The sequence below is a fragment of the Hypomesus nipponensis genome, chromosome 21 (assembly GCF_054491055.1).
Source record: "Hypomesus nipponensis isolate SF chromosome 21, ASM5449105v1, whole genome shotgun sequence".
NCBI classification, from domain to species: domain Eukaryota; kingdom Metazoa; phylum Chordata; class Actinopteri; order Osmeriformes; family Osmeridae; genus Hypomesus; species Hypomesus nipponensis.
In genome coordinates, this window is record NC_140381.1 from 13543667 (window position 1) to 13561942 (window position 18276).

General features: G+C 40.5%; 1 protein-coding gene across 9 annotated transcripts in view; it reads left to right on the forward strand.

The window, feature by feature from the left end:
- Window positions 1-18276, forward strand: part of LOC146238086 (mechanosensitive cation channel TMEM63B-like) — a 79706-nt gene that overhangs the window by 38120 nt on the left and 23310 nt on the right. For all 9 annotated transcript variants that reach the window (XM_084685282.1, XM_084685287.1, XM_084685289.1 and 6 more), the window contains 11 exons: window positions 572-662; window positions 1679-1716; window positions 2053-2195; window positions 3281-3332; window positions 3472-3580; window positions 3805-3875; window positions 4811-4891; window positions 5808-5931; window positions 6198-6331; window positions 6628-6765; window positions 9917-10070. In XM_084685282.1, the coding sequence (XP_084541408.1) occupies window positions 572-662; window positions 1679-1716; window positions 2053-2195; window positions 3281-3332; window positions 3472-3580; window positions 3805-3875; window positions 4811-4891; window positions 5808-5931; window positions 6198-6331; window positions 6628-6765; window positions 9917-10070 (1135 nt within the window). The remainder of the gene's footprint in view (window positions 1-571; window positions 663-1678; window positions 1717-2052; window positions 2196-3280; window positions 3333-3471; window positions 3581-3804; window positions 3876-4810; window positions 4892-5807; window positions 5932-6197; window positions 6332-6627; window positions 6766-9916; window positions 10071-18276) is intronic.

Sequence of the window (18276 nt, forward strand, 5' to 3'; positions counted from 1 at the left end):
GGAATCCAGCTGTTAAGTGAATCTTTACAAAAATAAATACATTTAGCTCCTTATAGCTCCTATTGATTCTCTTCTCGTATGCCTGTTATTTGTGGAATATATCTGTAATTGAATTATACATTGAGTTGAAAGCAGGCCTAAACATCTTCCAGTCTGTAAAACTGTCTTGTCAAAATCTGGGATGACCCAAAAATAACTATGCTATACCAACATTTATGTCTGAAGTTGGTTTTTCACATGGAAAACCACATTGAGGTGGTGAAAACTGCTCATGTAATGCTGACTAACTGTGTCCTGTTGTTCTGAGATATGGTTTTCTGCATTCCCCAGGTCACTACTTTGGCTTTAATCTGCTGTACATTGTGTGTGAGCTTTTAAAAAGATTAGTAATTGCAGCGTTAAATATTCTATGCAGACAGTCTTTTACTTTGGTTTGAGGAACATCATTAAAAGATAGTTAAGCATGCAACAATCACGGTTTGTGCTTTTTCCTCCTGAGAGAACCTATGGTCTTGTCTTCTAAGTGCCTTTATCCTATTATCTGAATGTGACGCTTGTTCTATGTTTGTAGTGTGGCCTCAGCTATGCACTCAGAAACACCAGACCGCTATGAACGCCTCACCTCTGTCTCCAGCTCTGTCGACTTCGAACAGAGGGATAACGTAAGAACCCCTCCCCCTCCTCATGTCTCCCCACTGGGGATCTTGTCTCCTGCTGGTTGCATGTGCATCTGGTTAAACCACTCCATTGGCTTTGGCTCCCATCCCTGTTAAATAATGCAGGATAAGCGTCAGGAGAGCAAATCCACTGGTCGAATGCCTGCAAGGGGGTGGAGTCATGACAGGGAAGGGTTTTGTCCATGTGAATACGCCCTTGTGTCCGCTCAACACAAAAGTCCACCCTAAAGAATGTCCCAGACCCATCCTGTCCCCGCCCATACACACATACTCACACTCCTGTGTAGAACACATACATTCATAGGTCTGTTCTTGTATTGTTCCAACCCAACGAGTAAACTGCAAAGATAAAAGGAGAATATCACTGCTGCCTCTTTTGTGAACATTACTCTTTTGAATGCCTGTTTTGCCTCTTATAGTAATGTATCTTGCAAAAGATAATCTCACTTTACAAGACAACAGGCTAATGACTGTAGCAGCTGAAACCAAATTCTTGAAAGATGGCTCACCAAGACTTAAATATCCAGTCATGCAACTCCATACATCCCATGGTCATGCGTAACAGCACAGCTCCCTAACATGTTTTTGCCTTCAACTCTTCAACTTTAATCCAGTTGTTGCCCCTCAGCTCTCTTTTACCTCTTAAAAAGTCAACCCAGGTCCAGGCTATCTCCTCCACCTTTTTTCCTTCTAATCCTCCTCCTACTCTCTTTGGCACAGGCTCCCACTGCGTCACCACTGTCATAGCCTTTAGTACAACACCATCCGCCACCCCCCTTTCTAGCTACTATTATCTGTTTAAAAATAGGGAAAGCTTTGTTTTTAAAATCCATACATTTGTATCTCGTGACTAGAGTTCAAGTCAAGTCAGGATCTGATTTCCACAGTCCAGCTCAAAAAAGAGAGTAGCAGAAATTCTTGTACTTTTAAATTTTTTCACAGAATCACAAATGTTCATTAGAAGTGATTTACATTTGTCATTTTCTGTGTCTTCAACAAAGGGCTTCTGTTCCTGGCTGACGGCTATCTTCAGAATTAAGTATGTATGCCATTATATATCTGAAAATTATAAATTCAGGTCTTGATATACCCGCTATCATCCCCATTCATTCCATAACTTTAAGTATTTCCTGGATGTAGACTGAAGGCCAAAACTGTAATGCCAAATAATTCCTCATCCACATACTGCATGTAATATACAATACAACTTGTGGTGGCAATCAACTTTGACACAACTTTTCTTAGATTGGTGTAGTCTGAGTTCCTGACATGCTCACTCTGTAACTTTGACGTTCATTTGACGATAGGCCTTCTCAAGATTTTGTGTTGGCTTGCCTTTCAGTTTTGCCACCTCTTACTTCTTTGTTCTCGTCAGGGACGAAGAAATCAGGGAGAAGTGTGGCGAGGATGCAGTGCACTACCTCTCATTCCAGCGCCATATCATCGGTCTTCTAGTGGTGGTGGGCGTTCTCTCCGTGGGCATTGTTTTGCCTGTTAACTTCTCTGGTAACCTGTTGGGTGAGTGTGGCATCGTGACTAGAGTTTGGCTAAAAACATGGATTGTGAGATGGTTGCCTGTGTAGCAGAACAAACCAATACCTGACTACAAATGCTTTTAAGATGCTTTTATCAGGCTCATATTGAACTTGTATAATAGTTCTATATGAGAATACGTATAATCAATTATTAGGAAAAGATTGAATTGCTACTGGCTTATAATTTGAAGTGTTATTCCTGTTAAATAAAGCATAGTTTATTTATTTTAAAAATAGATCAACTCTGGGACCTCGTTTAACTAGATCACAAGTTCCTCTCTGTGTATGAAGATCCAATTACCACCACCTGTGTCACCTCCATTGCATCCTTAGAAGTTATCCCTCCTCTAATTTCCTAGGTTAAGCGTTAGCACCATTAGCCTGCTGCACCCCTGTCCTTTGCCCTCTAGCATCGTTCGAACATCATCATTACAAGCAAGGGCTTATCTAGAAGACGCTGTGGCTGTAATGGGATTGATCTCCCGGTAATTGGGTTCCTGTCTTTGTTGAGAAGAACAGAGTTTTAGCCACTCTATTGCTAAAGTTATTGGGTTGTTTCTTCGCAAAGTTTCATTCTTACCGCGGTGTTCTAAATCCTAGGATACACTAGGTTGAACAGAGCTGACAGTCTGCTCTAACTCCAGTCATTGTATCATTTTACATCCAAAAGTTAAGGAGTACAAAACAATGTATTATTTACATTACATTTAGTCATTTAGCAGACGCTCTTATCCAGAGCAACTCACAGTAAGTACAGGGACATTCCCCCGAGGCAAGTAGGGTAAAGTGCCTTGCCCAAGGACACAACGTAATTTGGCTAGGCCGGGAATTGAACTGGCGACCTTCAGAAGCCCGATTCCCTAACCGCTATAACTCCCAATTATAAATCAAGTATTTGTACAAACATACACTTAGATGTTTTGAGTGTTTTAAACATCCTTGCACCAGTACCACAGGCATTGTGTTAACAAGTGGGCTAAAATGCAGACTGTTTACATAATTTAATTTAATGTTTGAGGAATATTTTTCCATATGGACTAATACAATTTTAACTCTATTTTCTACCAGAGAATAATGCATATAGCTTTGGACGGACCACGATAGCTAACCTTAAATCTGGGTAGGTACAGATTTAGCTAAGATTTCCTCATTTTGTCAGGGATTGACAATGATTGAAAATATGTTACGCTGTTTTGGAAGATTATCCTCAAGGTTGACTAATCAAAATAAAGGAGGATAACATTTTGTTTTTGCTTTAGAACCAACCTCTTGTGGCTCCACACGTCGTTTGCATTCATGTACCTGCTGCTAACCGTGTACAGCATGAGACGACACACATCCAAGATGCATTACAAGGAGGATGACCTGGTATGGATGTCATGCTGCTATTGTTGCTGAGGTTCTGATCTGTCTCTATAAAAACTGCAGTGATGCTTTAAGTAAAGGAGTATATTCAGAATTCACAAATCAAGTGTAAGGTGATTTTCTATAGAATTATTATGCACATATTAGTAATACAAAAAATAACAAAATTATGTTGATTAAAATGACTTTCGACTGTGATGCATTCATGCTTCCCTTTTCTTTTCCAGGTGAAGCGAACTTTATTTATTAATGGAATCTCAAAGTATGCTGAGGAAATGCACATAAAGCAACACTTTGAGTAAGCTACATTCTGCCTTTTCTTCTTTCCTCCTGACATGTACTATGAGGCCCTCGTGTACGTACATTTGCAAAGGTAGCGTCATCAGTGCCATGGCCAACCCGCAGAAAGCGCACGCTGTGATACTTCAGTTTACTTTGTATTTACCAAACCTGCAGTTCATCGGGTAATCAGCGCCTTTCTCCGCCCACTCTACCGTAAATTGCGAGCATTTAAACGTGCAATTGAACGGGCTGCCTTCTCTCTTTCTATCATGGATCAGCCACCAAAGTCAAAACAGCGAAAACAAAGATGTAGTGATAATGAAATTGATGTGCTTGTTCATGAGGTAACATCAAATTTTAATATTATACAATGCTGGAATTCCACACCGGCACAAAAACTGTAATATTGCATGGCTGCTTAATCTGTAACGCGTAATGATTTTGTGTTCACTCAACTGAAAAAGTGTCCTTATGGCAAAAATCCTTTCAGCTTGTCTCCTTGGCCTATGTCTTTGTCTTGCTTGGATTACTGCTGCCATTTCACCAGGAGGAAACCCGCATCCTGGTTTACATCTGTTTTTAAGAGGCACAGAATTTTCAACGCAAAATAGAGGCGCGCTTTCACGGACGTTTTTTGTACAAACCGCGGAATACATAATTAGGCGCACTTTACGCAACGTAGAAAATAATTTTATTTTCAACACTGATATCATATGTTTGTGTTGTGAACACAATCTCCCCATTTGTGAAGGTTGGCTGTCCATTATTAAAAGCCCTGCTGGTCACTGCAGACATACAAATATTGCATGTAGGTATAAAAGTTGGTGCACTATTGGTCTCCAGTGTCTTTACAGAAGGTGACTCGTTCGCAAGAAGTATCTCTAGCTATAGAATGTGTTTGAGGCTTTTAAAATGTCATTTTAAATGATGCTGCTGTTCTTTCTTGTACAGGCAAGCCTATGAGAACTGTACGGTATTGGAAGCCCGGATCTGCTACAATGTTGCCAAACTTATGTCTCTCAATGCAGAGCGGTAAGCTTTTAACTGTGCCAAAGTTCGGACAATGGCATTAACCTTAAGGAAAATATTTTAAGGATTTCATCAAGGTCAATTTTGCTGTTTCATGTGACATTGTTGCTGCCTCTACAACTGCTGCTTTGTTGTGTGGCCTAATTACCATGTTGTGTTGTTACCGTTTCTCTAATATGTGCGCCCAACATGCTTATGTCTTTGGGCTCTCCTTTTGTAGTTTGTGTTCGCTTTTAGTTTTGTTGGTACCTGTCATCTGTTTGTTTGCTGTTGTTATTCTGGCTTTATTCTGTCTTGTTATAGACTCCATTTCATGTGAATTCCAATCTCAATACATACAGTCCCTGCTTTTACTACTTGCCAGGCCATCATTGTAAATATTTCTTTTAAATAATCTTGCGAAAAATGCTTACTGTAAATTAACTGTTACAAAACAAATATGTGCATTTTAATCTTAGTGCAGTTCCCAGTTTATCCAAACAATGCAGTGGTGATGTTTTACTAGTTTATCTTCAGGTATTTTTTACTGTAAATATGAAAGAAAGTGTAACTTTATCTGGGTATTTATGTTACATCTGTAAAGAAAGGCCATGGTTATAAAGGTCAGTGAGTGGACAGCAGTTGATTGTTAAAGTTGTAGTCAGAAATATAATAGGAACACACTCAAGTGCGAATGTGTCTAATACACTTTTCACAATGCCTTTTTGTGTCCCCCACTGTCAGAGAACAGACCCATTTACATGAATGCATTTTACCCATTTGTTTTGTAGGCATTAGTGTTTTGGGTATTAGTTTGGACTTTCCTGCATTACTATGGTCTGATGAGACATCAGTAGGGGTTACAAGTGTAGGCCACTCTGTATGTGTCTGTAGGGAATAGGGCTTGTTGATAGTGTTATTGTCTTTGTGTTTCTAACAGAAAGAAAACAGAACGAAGTAAGAAGTTCTTCACTGACTTGATGGCCAAAGAGCACATGCCCACCATGATCAACCCAAAGCCCTGTGGCCACCTCTGCTGCTGTGTCATCAAAGGTTGTGAGGAGGTAGGACACTTCCAATTATGCCCTGTACATCTCTCAAGCTTAATTGTGAATGCAATTTAAATGTTTTTGACTGATAAGACACATTATATTTTACAGAATTGTATAAAGTTTGTCTGTCTACCAACTTAGATATAAATTGTACTTTTCCTTGTATGTAAATTGTACTAACCACTACAAACCTGAAAGCACACAGAAATAAAAGGTGATGCTGCCAAAAAGATAATTAGATAAAATCATACTTGTAATTATAAGTCGCTGTATTCCAGGAAGAGGCTGTGAGCTACTATACAAAGTTGGAGGCCAAACTTAAAGAAGAGTACAGGAAAGAGAAAGAGAAAGTGAACACCAAACCCCTTGGCATGGCATTCGTCACCTTCCAGAATGAAGCTATGACTGCAATGTGAGATGATATTGATACTATGTTTTGGGATCTGATGTTACCTCAGTTAGTAATACATACTGTAACCACAAACTCATCTTGTCTGTATTACCAACTTTGTGCCATAGTGTCAATTGCTGACATAGCTTTTCAGCCATCTCAGACATGCATAAATTATACTTTATGTACAATTAATAGTACAGTTAAAAGTTCAATACCACATAAATTCCTGTTTTGTCCTCATCTTCCTGATTCTCTCTCTTATAAAGCTATAAAAAAAAAGCATACTAAAAGGACCGATACTATTTTCTTTCTAGAATTCTGAAGGACTTCAATGCTTGTCAGTGCCAAGGCTGCACATGTCGCCAGGAGCCCAGGTCATCCCAGTTCAGTGAGAGCCTCCATGTCTACAACTGGAGTGTAACCTATGCCCCTGACCCTCAGAATGTGCGCTGGTAAGAGGCTCTCACACAAAGTCTGTATATAGAGTCGGAGGTGCCCCAGACCACAGTATTAATGATCAAGATCGAATCGACTAATCAGTTCACACCATACTTGCTTTGCAAAACTCCGCCTAATAATGTGGTGGTGAGGATCGGAATAAATTTACAGGCTATCTGCTGTTTCACGCCTAAAGAAAGAAAGGCAGTCAAGAAGAGTTGATTGGTGATTTGTTATCAACATTTTGGAGATTTAGAGACTGGATAAACCCAACGATGCTATATACAATGATGACAATGATTATTAAGTGTGGAAGATACAATATTGGTGGTTTGTAAGGTAAGTGAATAAGCAAATAGTGTTTCATAAAATACAATATGCATTCACTTACCATTCGAAAGCCCAGTGGAGAGTTAAAATCTACAAAATCTGCCAATAAATCTTAAAGGGGCCATAGAAGGATTTCACAGGGTATTTCACACTGTTCCTTAAGGTCTCCGAATAGGGTATGTAACATTGGTTGGGCTGAACATGTCCCGGGTGCTGTTCTATGCGCCCTAATGCAACCCTGTGAAATAGCCCTAGAATGAAGGGAGAGCCCGAACACCTTGAGGAAAAAAACAATTTTGGCTGCTTGTATTCGCAATCTCGTTCTTTGGGTCACTACCCACAGTTTGTGACCATAGGTGAGGGTAGGAACGTAGATCGACTGGTAAATAGAGAGCTTCGCCTATCGACTCAGCTCCTTTTTCACCACAACGACCGATCCGCCCGTCGATCCTGCGCTCCATTCTTCCCTCACTAGTGAACAAGACCCCGAGATACTTGAACTCCTCCACTTGGTTCAGGATCTCCTCCCCGACCCGGAGATGGCACTCCACCCTTTTCCGGTCGATTACCATGGCCTCAGATTTGGAGGTGCTGATTCCCATCACAGCTGCTTCACATTCGGTTGCAAACCGCTCCAGTGAGAGCTGAAGGTCACAGCCCAATGAAGCCATTAGGACCACATCATCCGCAAAAAGCAGTGACCCGATCCTGAGATCACCAAACCGGACCCCCTCAACGCCCTGGCTGTGCCTAGAAATTCTGTTCATATAAGTTATGAACGTATAAACATATGTGTTTTCATGTAAATCTATAATTCGAGATGCAGGTTTGGCTATGTTGTGTCTTTGCGCCGCAACTTCACTCGCTGTAAACCAACCAATCAGCGCGCAGCTCATCTAAATATTCATGAGCATAGCCTTAAAGGGAGAAAACCTTGTTTAGAGAGGGTGAGAAGCTCGGTCATCCGGGAGGGACTCAGAGTTGAACCGCTGCTCCTCTGTGTCGAGAGGGGCCAGTTGAGGTGGCTCGGGCATCTGATTAGGATGCCTCCTGGACGCCTCCCTGGTGAGGTGTTCTGGGCACGTCCCACTGGGAAGGGGCCCCGGGGAAGACCCAGGACACACTGGAGGGACTATGTCTCTCGGCTGGCCTGGGAACGCCTCGGGGTCCCCCAGGAAGAGCTGGTGGAAGTGGCCGGGGAGAGGGAAGTCTGGGCCTCCTTGCTTAGGTTGCTGCCCCCGCGACCCGACCCCTGGAAAGCGGCAGGTGATGGATGGATGAAAACACAGGTTATTTATTTGAATGAAACACGATCAGAGAAATGAAATAATGTTAGCTCCATTGCCAATAAACTAAATCATCACACATTCTACCTATGCAAGATACAGAATACATTAGCATTGCTAATAACTGTTAGCGCCAAAATCATAGTTACAGCTTGCGGTTGTGATGAGCATACGGTCGGATGTGTATGTACATTTTGGTGCCTGACAAAGATCCAGACCAGAGCCAAATAAGGTGGAGCCACTGAGTTGACATCAACTTGGTGGCTTTTTGGAAACCGCCTGTTTTACAGCGGCAGTTTCAAATTGTGAGATTTGCATAGGAAAGAGGTGTCAATGGGACTTGAGGTTCTCTGTATGTCCATTTTACCTATGACTACTTTAATCAGTAACTTTTATTTATCCTTTATTTCGACAGGGGAGCCTTTGAGACGAAGGTGTTTTTATGCCATGTGAACAGATACTGAAACATATATGCAATAAACATCATTATCAATCAAATGAGAGCAATAGCAACCAAACACATCAAAAAATAAAACAAAGGTTGCATGTGGCCACTACGCTTCTGAAAGGGGTTCAAAGGGGTTCGATCCTCAATCCTCACAATCCTAAAATGTCCCAGACAAACTATTGGAAGGTTCCCCAAAGGAACTTTAGCTTGTCCTTAATCCCTAAGGATATTCAAAGAGGACGGCGCCAAAACCTGTTCCAGTTTAGAACAGAGGCTACAATGCAGTCATCCAAAGTCAACTAAGACAGTGTCTTGTGCTCCACCATAAGTGTAGTGAGGTAGGGAGTAGTTTCTTGCTAATGTACATTGTTGTTACTGTCAGGGAACTCTAACCCAGTAAAATAACAATTTACATTAGAATTCTTGTTTCTGTGTACTTTCTTAACTTGTATGAGGCAATGCAATAATGGAGTAACTACTAAGTATGTAAATGTTGTGGAACAGTTTATAATTACACTCTGTCATGCAATATCTATGTATATGATATTATATACTATTTACATATATATATCACTTTTAATAGGAGATAGCATTCTCCTAAATGCTAAAATAGCATTTAGGAGATAGCTACTGTGTGAAAGAGCAGAATGGTGCTCAGAGTGGAGCTTGGTGGAATACACATAATTGCATTATTAATTAACTACAGGCTGTTCAATGCACTTCCTACTGCATAGTGCTCATGTAATTACACAGTACCAAGGACACTAATGTAAACTTACCAAAATTAAATCAACACTACGGAGCATTTGTCATAGCATTCATCTCAGGGCACCTGTAGCTATTGAGAAGGTATTGTACAACCCTGTATCAACACATGGTGTGGCAGCATAGAGCTGCATCAGAGAGACGCAATCATGCTTTATATGTGTTGAAATGATTGTTGAATAATTGCACTCTATAGGGAGTTGCAAGATTTGAAGGAACTGAATGAGTACCAGTACTTTCACACTTAGACTGTTTGGCTGATCTTCACTTCAAAGCATTACGTGTGTGTAGTTGTGGAAGATAAATCTACATATTACTTTTTATTTCCTTTCACAGGGAGCACTTATCGTTAGGGGGCATCTCCTGGTGGATTCGTTGTTTCATTATCAACTGCATCCTTTTCCTCCTGCTCTTCTTCCTCACCACTCCAGCCATCATCATCTCCACCATGGACAAGTTTAACGTTACCAAACCTGTTGAATATCTCAATGTAAGTGTCATCTCTCCACTTATCAAAATATTTATTACTGTTTTACCAATAGTTAATGATCCGTCCTAAGTTTTAAAGCCAGTATATTAACAGTAGTTGCTCTAAAACATTCACTGATAGCAACATAGTATTTGTGTCTGGACTGGAGCTTGACCAATGGTGGATTTTTGAAAACTAAATCTTATTGATAGGAGAGGAGGAAAGACGATAACTGATTAATTGGTTGCTAATAAACCATTGGTTTATTTGAATAAAGGCTTTGCTATTTTCAAGTTACGTCCATGCTAGTGGTATATCCATGCTACTAATGGCAGTGCATTCTGACATAAACAAATGTATACACTCGTCCAATCAAGAGTACAGTTGCGTTGTCCAATAGGATTAGGGAAGAATTCCCCAATAGTAGTTCTTCCAGGACTGGCAAGATCTAAAGAGTGCAGTTGAAGACAAATTAACCCACCATTGTTTTCCAGTCTGCAGTGTCATTCAGCATGTGCTCCTGGAGCGTTCGTTCCCCCTCCAGAGTCTGTCCGTGGCTACGGAGGATGTCTGGGCTCTAAGCACGTGCAGACTAGCATGTGGATGTCTCCAACTAATCCCAGCTGCCAGTGGCAGATCAGCGTGTTCTAGCTGAGTTGTTTTCTGAAAGATTGCTTCTGGAGGTTGTCTCATCCTTGATCTTGAAGGTGTGATGATTCAGGGAATAGGGGCTGGTTTGGAGGCAGCGATGGCCCTGTGACTGCCTGTGGAGAGGCTGGTGACTTTTGGGGAAGTCTTGGCCTGTTTTGCTATGACAAGTGTCACTGCTTCAATTTCTGCCCCTCTTCTGTCAAGGTTGTGGGGGGTTAAATATTGGCCAAACAACCAAAACAAAGTCCCTTCTGGTTTAAATTAAGGTGGGAAACTGAATAGTGTATTGACAAAAGTCTGAACATTCCATATGCTGTTGAAATATGATATTCATATTAATCTTTCATGAATTTTCATATTAAATCATACACCTTAACTGTTTATACCATATTGAAGAGGAGAATTAGTGGATTTTTATGATGTGAAGAAATATATGATTACTTAAAGGGGCAATTGACAGTTTTTTGGGGTATTTCTCCGAATAGGGTATGTAACATCGGTTGGGTTGAAAATGGCCCGGGTGCTCTTCTATGCCCCCTGATAGATCCTATGAAATGTTCCCGGGAAAAAACAATAGCTTTTCTCCTTTTATGGTATGCTCATTAATATTTAGATAAGCTGTGCGCTGATTGGTTGGTTTTCAAAGAGTTAAGCTGGGGAGCAAAAACGCAACACGACCAACAGCAGCACTCACTGAAACACCGAAGGTGGAGACTTGAAATAAAAACGCGCAGATAAATCTTATGTCTACACAACACTGTTTTCAACAGATTGACTACATATCATTTGAAATGATAACATTACTTGTTTCCACTTCTTTTGTTGAAGCAAACTGGATTGACTTGGGTGGGTAGAACGTTAGGCTTAGCAACCAAACCATAGAATATTAGGCTACAACTTAGCAACCAAACCATATCGTGATTCTACTCAGCTATAGTTAGCTAGCTAGCTCTAGATATCTTGCAGAAAAATAACCTGACAAAGATCTGGACAAACATGCATCGTTAATTGTAGATTTACATGACACGGGTTATTTATTTGAATGAAACACAGTCAGGAACATGAAACAACGTTAGCCCCATTGCCAATAAACTAGGCTAAATTATCACACATTCTACCTATGCTCCTTGCGTTAGCAAGCTCAACTAGTTTACATGCCTACTAGTACAGTCTAGGTGTTACTAGTAGTAACAGTTACTAGCAATGCTAACATATCCTGTATCTAGCACCTGCCTTTCTCCATTTCTTTCAAATAGATTATCTAGACAGGCGTTAGCAATAAGCCAGACTGCTGTTCGTTTTCTGGCTATTTTTTCGGAAGCTTCCCTTCTAATGCTGACTACAGCTAGTCTTGCTAGAGTCATTTGATGTGTGTAGAAACGTATTTAGCATTCTACCTATGCTATATACAGAACACATTAGCATTGCTAAAAACTGTTAGCACAACATCATACTGTCCTTACAGCTTGCGGTTGCAATGAGCATACGGTCGGAACAGCACCTCTTTCCAGTAATGATGTTACGGTCGATACCGTGCTCACGAAGCGGTATCGACCTTTCGAAACAATTGGTACCGATACAAATGTGTCTAGCGTGGCTTCAAATGAGCAAAAACCACGATCAGAGTCGAAGTGACGTCTGAAGCATCGGACGTCACACGAGCAGCTGAGACAAAGGGCATTTTATTCAAAGGCTTAAAAGACATCAGAAATCCCTAATATTTGTAGGTTATAGAGAGGAGACATACGCCTATTTACGGACGCTATAGAATACATTCATTGACAGAGCCAGAGATACAGATAGATTGCCAGAGCTAGATAGACAGAGATAGATACAGATGAGATCGTACACAAGCACATAGCCTACATATTTCCCTAGTTTTACCAGCCTTCAAATGTGGCCATCCCTTTCCCGGTTGAAAAGCATGTTCCAAAACCTTAACCGCTAGCCAGTGTTGGGTAAGTTACTTCAAAAAAGTTATTTATTACTAATTACTAATTACTTCATCCATATTGTATTTAAATTACTTTTGTAATTACTCTGTCTGAAAAGTAATTTAATTACTGAATAAGTATTATAATGCATTACTTCTTACAATCCCTATTAACCTTGACTGGATAGACAACAGAAAGGAAAGTCTTTCAATAATTAAATACAAGTCAAACTTGGCAACAACAGTTTAGCCTTTTACCTTTTTAAAACATAGCCTACTTAACATGTTAGTAACACGTGTAACCTTCTTTCATCTTTAGTTAAAAAAACAATTTGTGCATCACACAAAAGCTTATATTTAAGTTAAACATGACATCACAGGATTCTACAGTACGTAGCAGTAGCATCTCTTCCTGCAATCTAGTTTGCAACAATTTTTTTAAGCTCACCTTCAAACACTTCAACTTCAAAGTCAAAGTTTTGCCTGCTTAACAGGTGTTGCTGAAGTGTTATCTGTCGATGCCAAAGTATATTCCTAGTCTGTGCAAACTCTCATGGCAATTAAAACCCTTTCTGATTCTGATTCTGATGAACATGGATCACTGAAAACTGTTCGTCGATGCTGCCTTGTGAGGTGCTTCAGTAGGTTACTTGTGCGTATATTTTTTTCTCCCCAGGACATAGCTTGGACATGACATTAATGTTCTTGTTAACCTGTGACAAAAAGGTAAAGTATTTGGAATATTTCCATTTGGTAAAACAGCTAGAGCTACTTGCTTCCGCCATGTCCAAAATCTACCACTTCAAACCGCTAGAGCTCGCGCTTATGCAGCAAACACTCGCATCTCCCGTGCAACTGCACTACAGCTAACGATTTTAAAGAGGCGTGTTCACTTTTTCCCTAAAACGATACATTTAGATTTTAATTCAATATTGATTTATACAGAACTGTTTGAGTAATTTATAGTAGGTATGTAACGCAAGTACATTACAAGTAACTGTAATTAAATTACCTAAAGATGAACAGTAATACCTTACTTTACTTTTTCAGTGGATAAGTAATTTAATTACAGTAACGCGTTACACCCAACACTACCGTTAGCTTACATTATCATATAATAATGTATTCATTTAGCATATACTTCGACTAAAACAGGGTGAGCGGATGCAATCTCACAATGTCTGAGTGAGAGGCTGCGCACTTACCACAAAGCCATACTCAGTTAAACACTTTGTGTAATTAATGTTATAAGAACTTAAAAATAAATGTTATAAACGTAAAGTAGCAAAGACGTTACGTTGTTTATAATACAACAAGATGTAACATATTTTTGACACTTGCAAATCGAAACATTTGTCACACAACCTTTATCAAGTTGTCAATGACAATTGTGAGACTGACATCTCGAGGACTTGACGTCACTTGATTCCTTCCTTCGCTCGATACAGTCGCCATACCATAAACTGACCAGCAGATGTCACTATGGAGAAGATATATCGAACGCTTCGAAAAAGCGATACTTTTTCGAGACAATTGTGTCAAATAGCTCATTGCTTCGGAAAGCTTCGTTTCCATGTTCAGCTTCCGAGCAAATCCTGCTTGAAATTGTCCAAGGTTGTCAAAACTGTCTTGGGTGAAATGTTCAGAGCAAATGAATGATTGAGTGTCGAACTTTGCCGGGATCTTCTCATAGACAACAGCAGCCATGCCTGTCGAATGTTTGGCTCCTTAAGAAGACTGTGAGTGTTAGCCTTCCCTGTACAACCTGGAACACACCATTTACGACCGTGGTCCATTTTCAATATCCTTGTTATAATTCAAAACGTTCTTTTTTGTAATTCCTTATAAGTAGCCTACACAGAGCAGCGCGCAGCTAAACTCGTATCGGAGATAGACGCTATCTCGGGCTGGTCTGGATGTAAATTTTGGGGAGTGACTAAGATACAGACCAGAGCCAAAAAGGGCGGTCCCCGGTCCTACGTCACACCGGTGGCTTGTTGAAAAGCTAGCGTTTTACAGGCACATTTTTTCTTTTTGAGATTTGAATAGGAAAGAGGTGTCAATGGACTTTGATATTCACTGAATGCTCATTTTACCCACTGAACTGTCGTTATTCAACTATGACAAGGAAAAATCGGTTTTGCAATCAATTGCCCCTTTAAGGCAAATCATATTTTATCAAGGTGGTTTCAGGCAGCCATTTTTTCAAAAACTTCTCCATCCATCATACCTCATCAGACAACTTAATTTTTAACCACTTTAATTACAATATGGAGAAAAACTTTGATTTGGAATATCCACAAATCTGTGGGCAATTTAGAACACAAAACAGATTAGAAATATCATATTTTAATTAAAAGTTATGACCATTCTAGTGACTAGTGGAGACATAGGGGAAACCGGAATTATCCTCCCCCAAAAGTAGCTAGCGCTATGGCTGGATACTCCTCTCGATAACTAAAAAACGTTCGAGATTCTTCCACAATCGACCGAATTGGCCAAGCAAGGCATGTACATTTAGCTTACAGTGTACATAATCTAGCTAGTTAATGTTGTTTTTCCAAGTTTTTTAGAAATCTGCTCAAATCGAAGCTAAACAGTGCTACTACCGCCATAGCTGCCTGTCCCAAACGGCCAAGCAAGACACGTCATTCTTTCCTGAAAAAACTTGCGTCACTCCCACAAACAAATTCTTCGTAAGGAAAAGGTTTTGACTTTAAATTGACAATATTGATAACACATTAAGAAACTTGTCTTTACTCATAATATCGTCTCCGATTTCAATTTGAAGCTGTAAATCTAACACTGTAAGCAATCTCCCATGGTCTCCGCTCTGGCTCAGCCTCGGAAAACAATGGCTGCTGTTGCTGACGATACATGTATTTTACCCTCCCAGTAACCCCTTAACCAATGATATGTACTTTGAGCTTAAGTTGTCATGAGTATCTGGAAGTTTTCAGAAATAAAATCGGTGATTGGACGGCAAAGATATTAAGGCGGGAACCATGGGCATTTGAATGCCCATATTTGAATGGTCCGGCAGGAAAGGGTTAGCATGAACCAAATTATGCCAATACAAATGGAATTACAGTTATTTGACTCTATGGGTTAAATCAGATCAAGAATGGTCAAAGTAAGGTTAAATGAAATATACTGTTATATAGGGGGGTTCGGGAAATTTGTGATCACTGAGGGTCATATAACATTGCAAATTCAAACATGTTACAAAATGAAGGTTCATTCTTACCTACACTACCATGATTATTGTAATCAGAGACAGCAAGAGGTGAGCAAAGAGAATGAGTACAAGGACAAGCCAGAGCTGGGGAGAAGGGTCTCAAGAGATCAATAATCCATAGAACAATGCTTTGCAATTCCTTTAATACACAAGAACAACCAATCAGAACAAATGTTGAATGGGGAGTGAGAGCCATCAAATTGAGACCCTGTTGAGCAACTCCAGATTTTAGCATATGAGAGGTGGGGGCAGGATGACACCCAGCCTGACAAGGTTGGGTGTTAATTGAAAAGGGGACTTAATCGAAAAGGGGCCAAGTCCACTAGCCCATCTTCTCTGGTAGAAAAGAGTTTCTAGGTGGGAGGACCTCATGCTCAGCCTCAGCCTGCAGCTGTTCCTATAGCCTCCCTAGTTCTCTTAGAGGGGTCTTGGAACTCACTGCTGATGGCCACAACTCCCATCAAGGACTTTGAGTCATTCACCAGGGTCGCAGTAGCAGAGCCAGAGGGGTATCCGGGGTGGCACTGGACACCCCTGACATCTGATTGGCCACCCCGGGTGCCACCCCAAAATGTAATTCGCTACTGGAAATTTGATTCTGATTGACATCTCATTTGACCTCTTGTTGAAAGAAGCATTTATTTTGCTGCGTTGCGGTGCATTATTCAAATCGAAGAGACACGTTTGTTGCGAGATACAGAATAATACGAACAGACAGCACAATAGAGAATATTTCCACAGCTCCACAAGCTCTCTTCGCGATTGAAAAAGGCATAATATTTGAAGTAAGTTTTAAGGTTTGCATTGGGTTTAGGTTTCCAGAGCATTTTTTACGTAGGCTATGTTGATTAGCTAGCCTACAGTAGCTGTGTAAGTTAATGTTAGAACTTCGACTCCAATAACAGACAAACTGAGACAGTCAGTAATTGTACTCCGATTTTACAGTTTTCTTTTGCGGCTTAAATTTCGAAGCAGTTTATAATCCGGTTTTAGAACAAAAAAGTGGCTTTGTCTCAAGATCAGACCGTGCAGCTAATTTAATGCTCAACACTTGAACGGGGGCTTATTACTTCAAAGAGGAATTATTTAGGCTACTGTGTTGTCTCAGTTACACCAGAGAATGTCTAATATAGAGAGAACTGCCACTCTCGGGAAACTTCTGGGTTCTGAACTGGTTGAAGTTCCATGTGAGGGCGCTAACGAGCGAGTCCAGAATGAATGGAGGTCTATGGAGCTATACCCCTCAAAATCCACTTTTCTCAGGATATAATTTTTGTCTAGTAATTTGAATTCTGAATTCGAAAGGGGAGGCAAAAAAAATACACACTGCTGGCTGTTAGATTTTTTTAAAGTCGCCTTTCTGTTCTAAAAAGCTTTTGAAAATGTAATTGACGTCATACACATCGTACGACCAGAGCTACTGCTTTACAGCAAGCTCTAGTCACTTTTTTCTCTCAGGGCATCGAAAACACAGCTGACAGGTTAGGCTCTTCCTGTCAATACACATGCTAGAAAGAGTTTTGGCTTGCTAATGTTGTTGCTAATGTTGCTAATGCTCTGACATTCTGATTCCGCTTCGGATGCCATCAAGCAAGAGCTCTGGTCGTATCAGTCCTTCACTAACCAATCAGCATTCATTAGCAGAATGCTAGCGTGTTATAGGCAACAACGACTCACCCTGTAAGAAATCAAAAGGACATAAGTACTCGTTCATTCAACTTTCGACCTATAATCCATGTTGAACATGCAAAAACTACAATCAAATCGGAGAGATTTCTCAACGACAATCAGGCAAAAGAGACAAATTTAGCTGTTTAGCTCCATAGACTCCCATTCAACATGCACTCGCTCGCGATCACTCCCAGTGGAACTCAGGTGGAACTGCAACCAAATTCGGTACAATGGGGCTTAATAGGGAATGGCAAGGCTCTCCTTAAACAGGCTCTGGTTACACTATCAGGGCTTGGAAATACAGTGACTTGCTAAAGTAGGCAAATGGCTAGTGGAACATAACATTTCATAATGATTTCAGTAATTGGCGTCAGGGATTCAGTAAGGGAGTCAGGTGGCTGAACGGTGAGGGAACGGTGAGGGAATCAGGCTGGTAATCTGAAGGTTGCCAGATCTATTCCTGACCGAGCCAAATGACAATGTGTCCTTGGGCAATGCACTTCACCCTACTTGCCTCGGGGGGAATGTCCCTGTACTTACTGTAAGCTCTGGATAAGAGCGTCTGCTAAATGACTAAATGTAAATGTAATCGAACAGCTGCAAGACCCAGTGAAATGTTATAGGTTAGCTATCTCTAGCAAAATAACGCTAGCATCGCAAACAACATTACTAATTCAACTTTGGTAGTGTAACCAAGCTCTTTGTAAGTTCGTTTTAGATCTAATTGTATATGA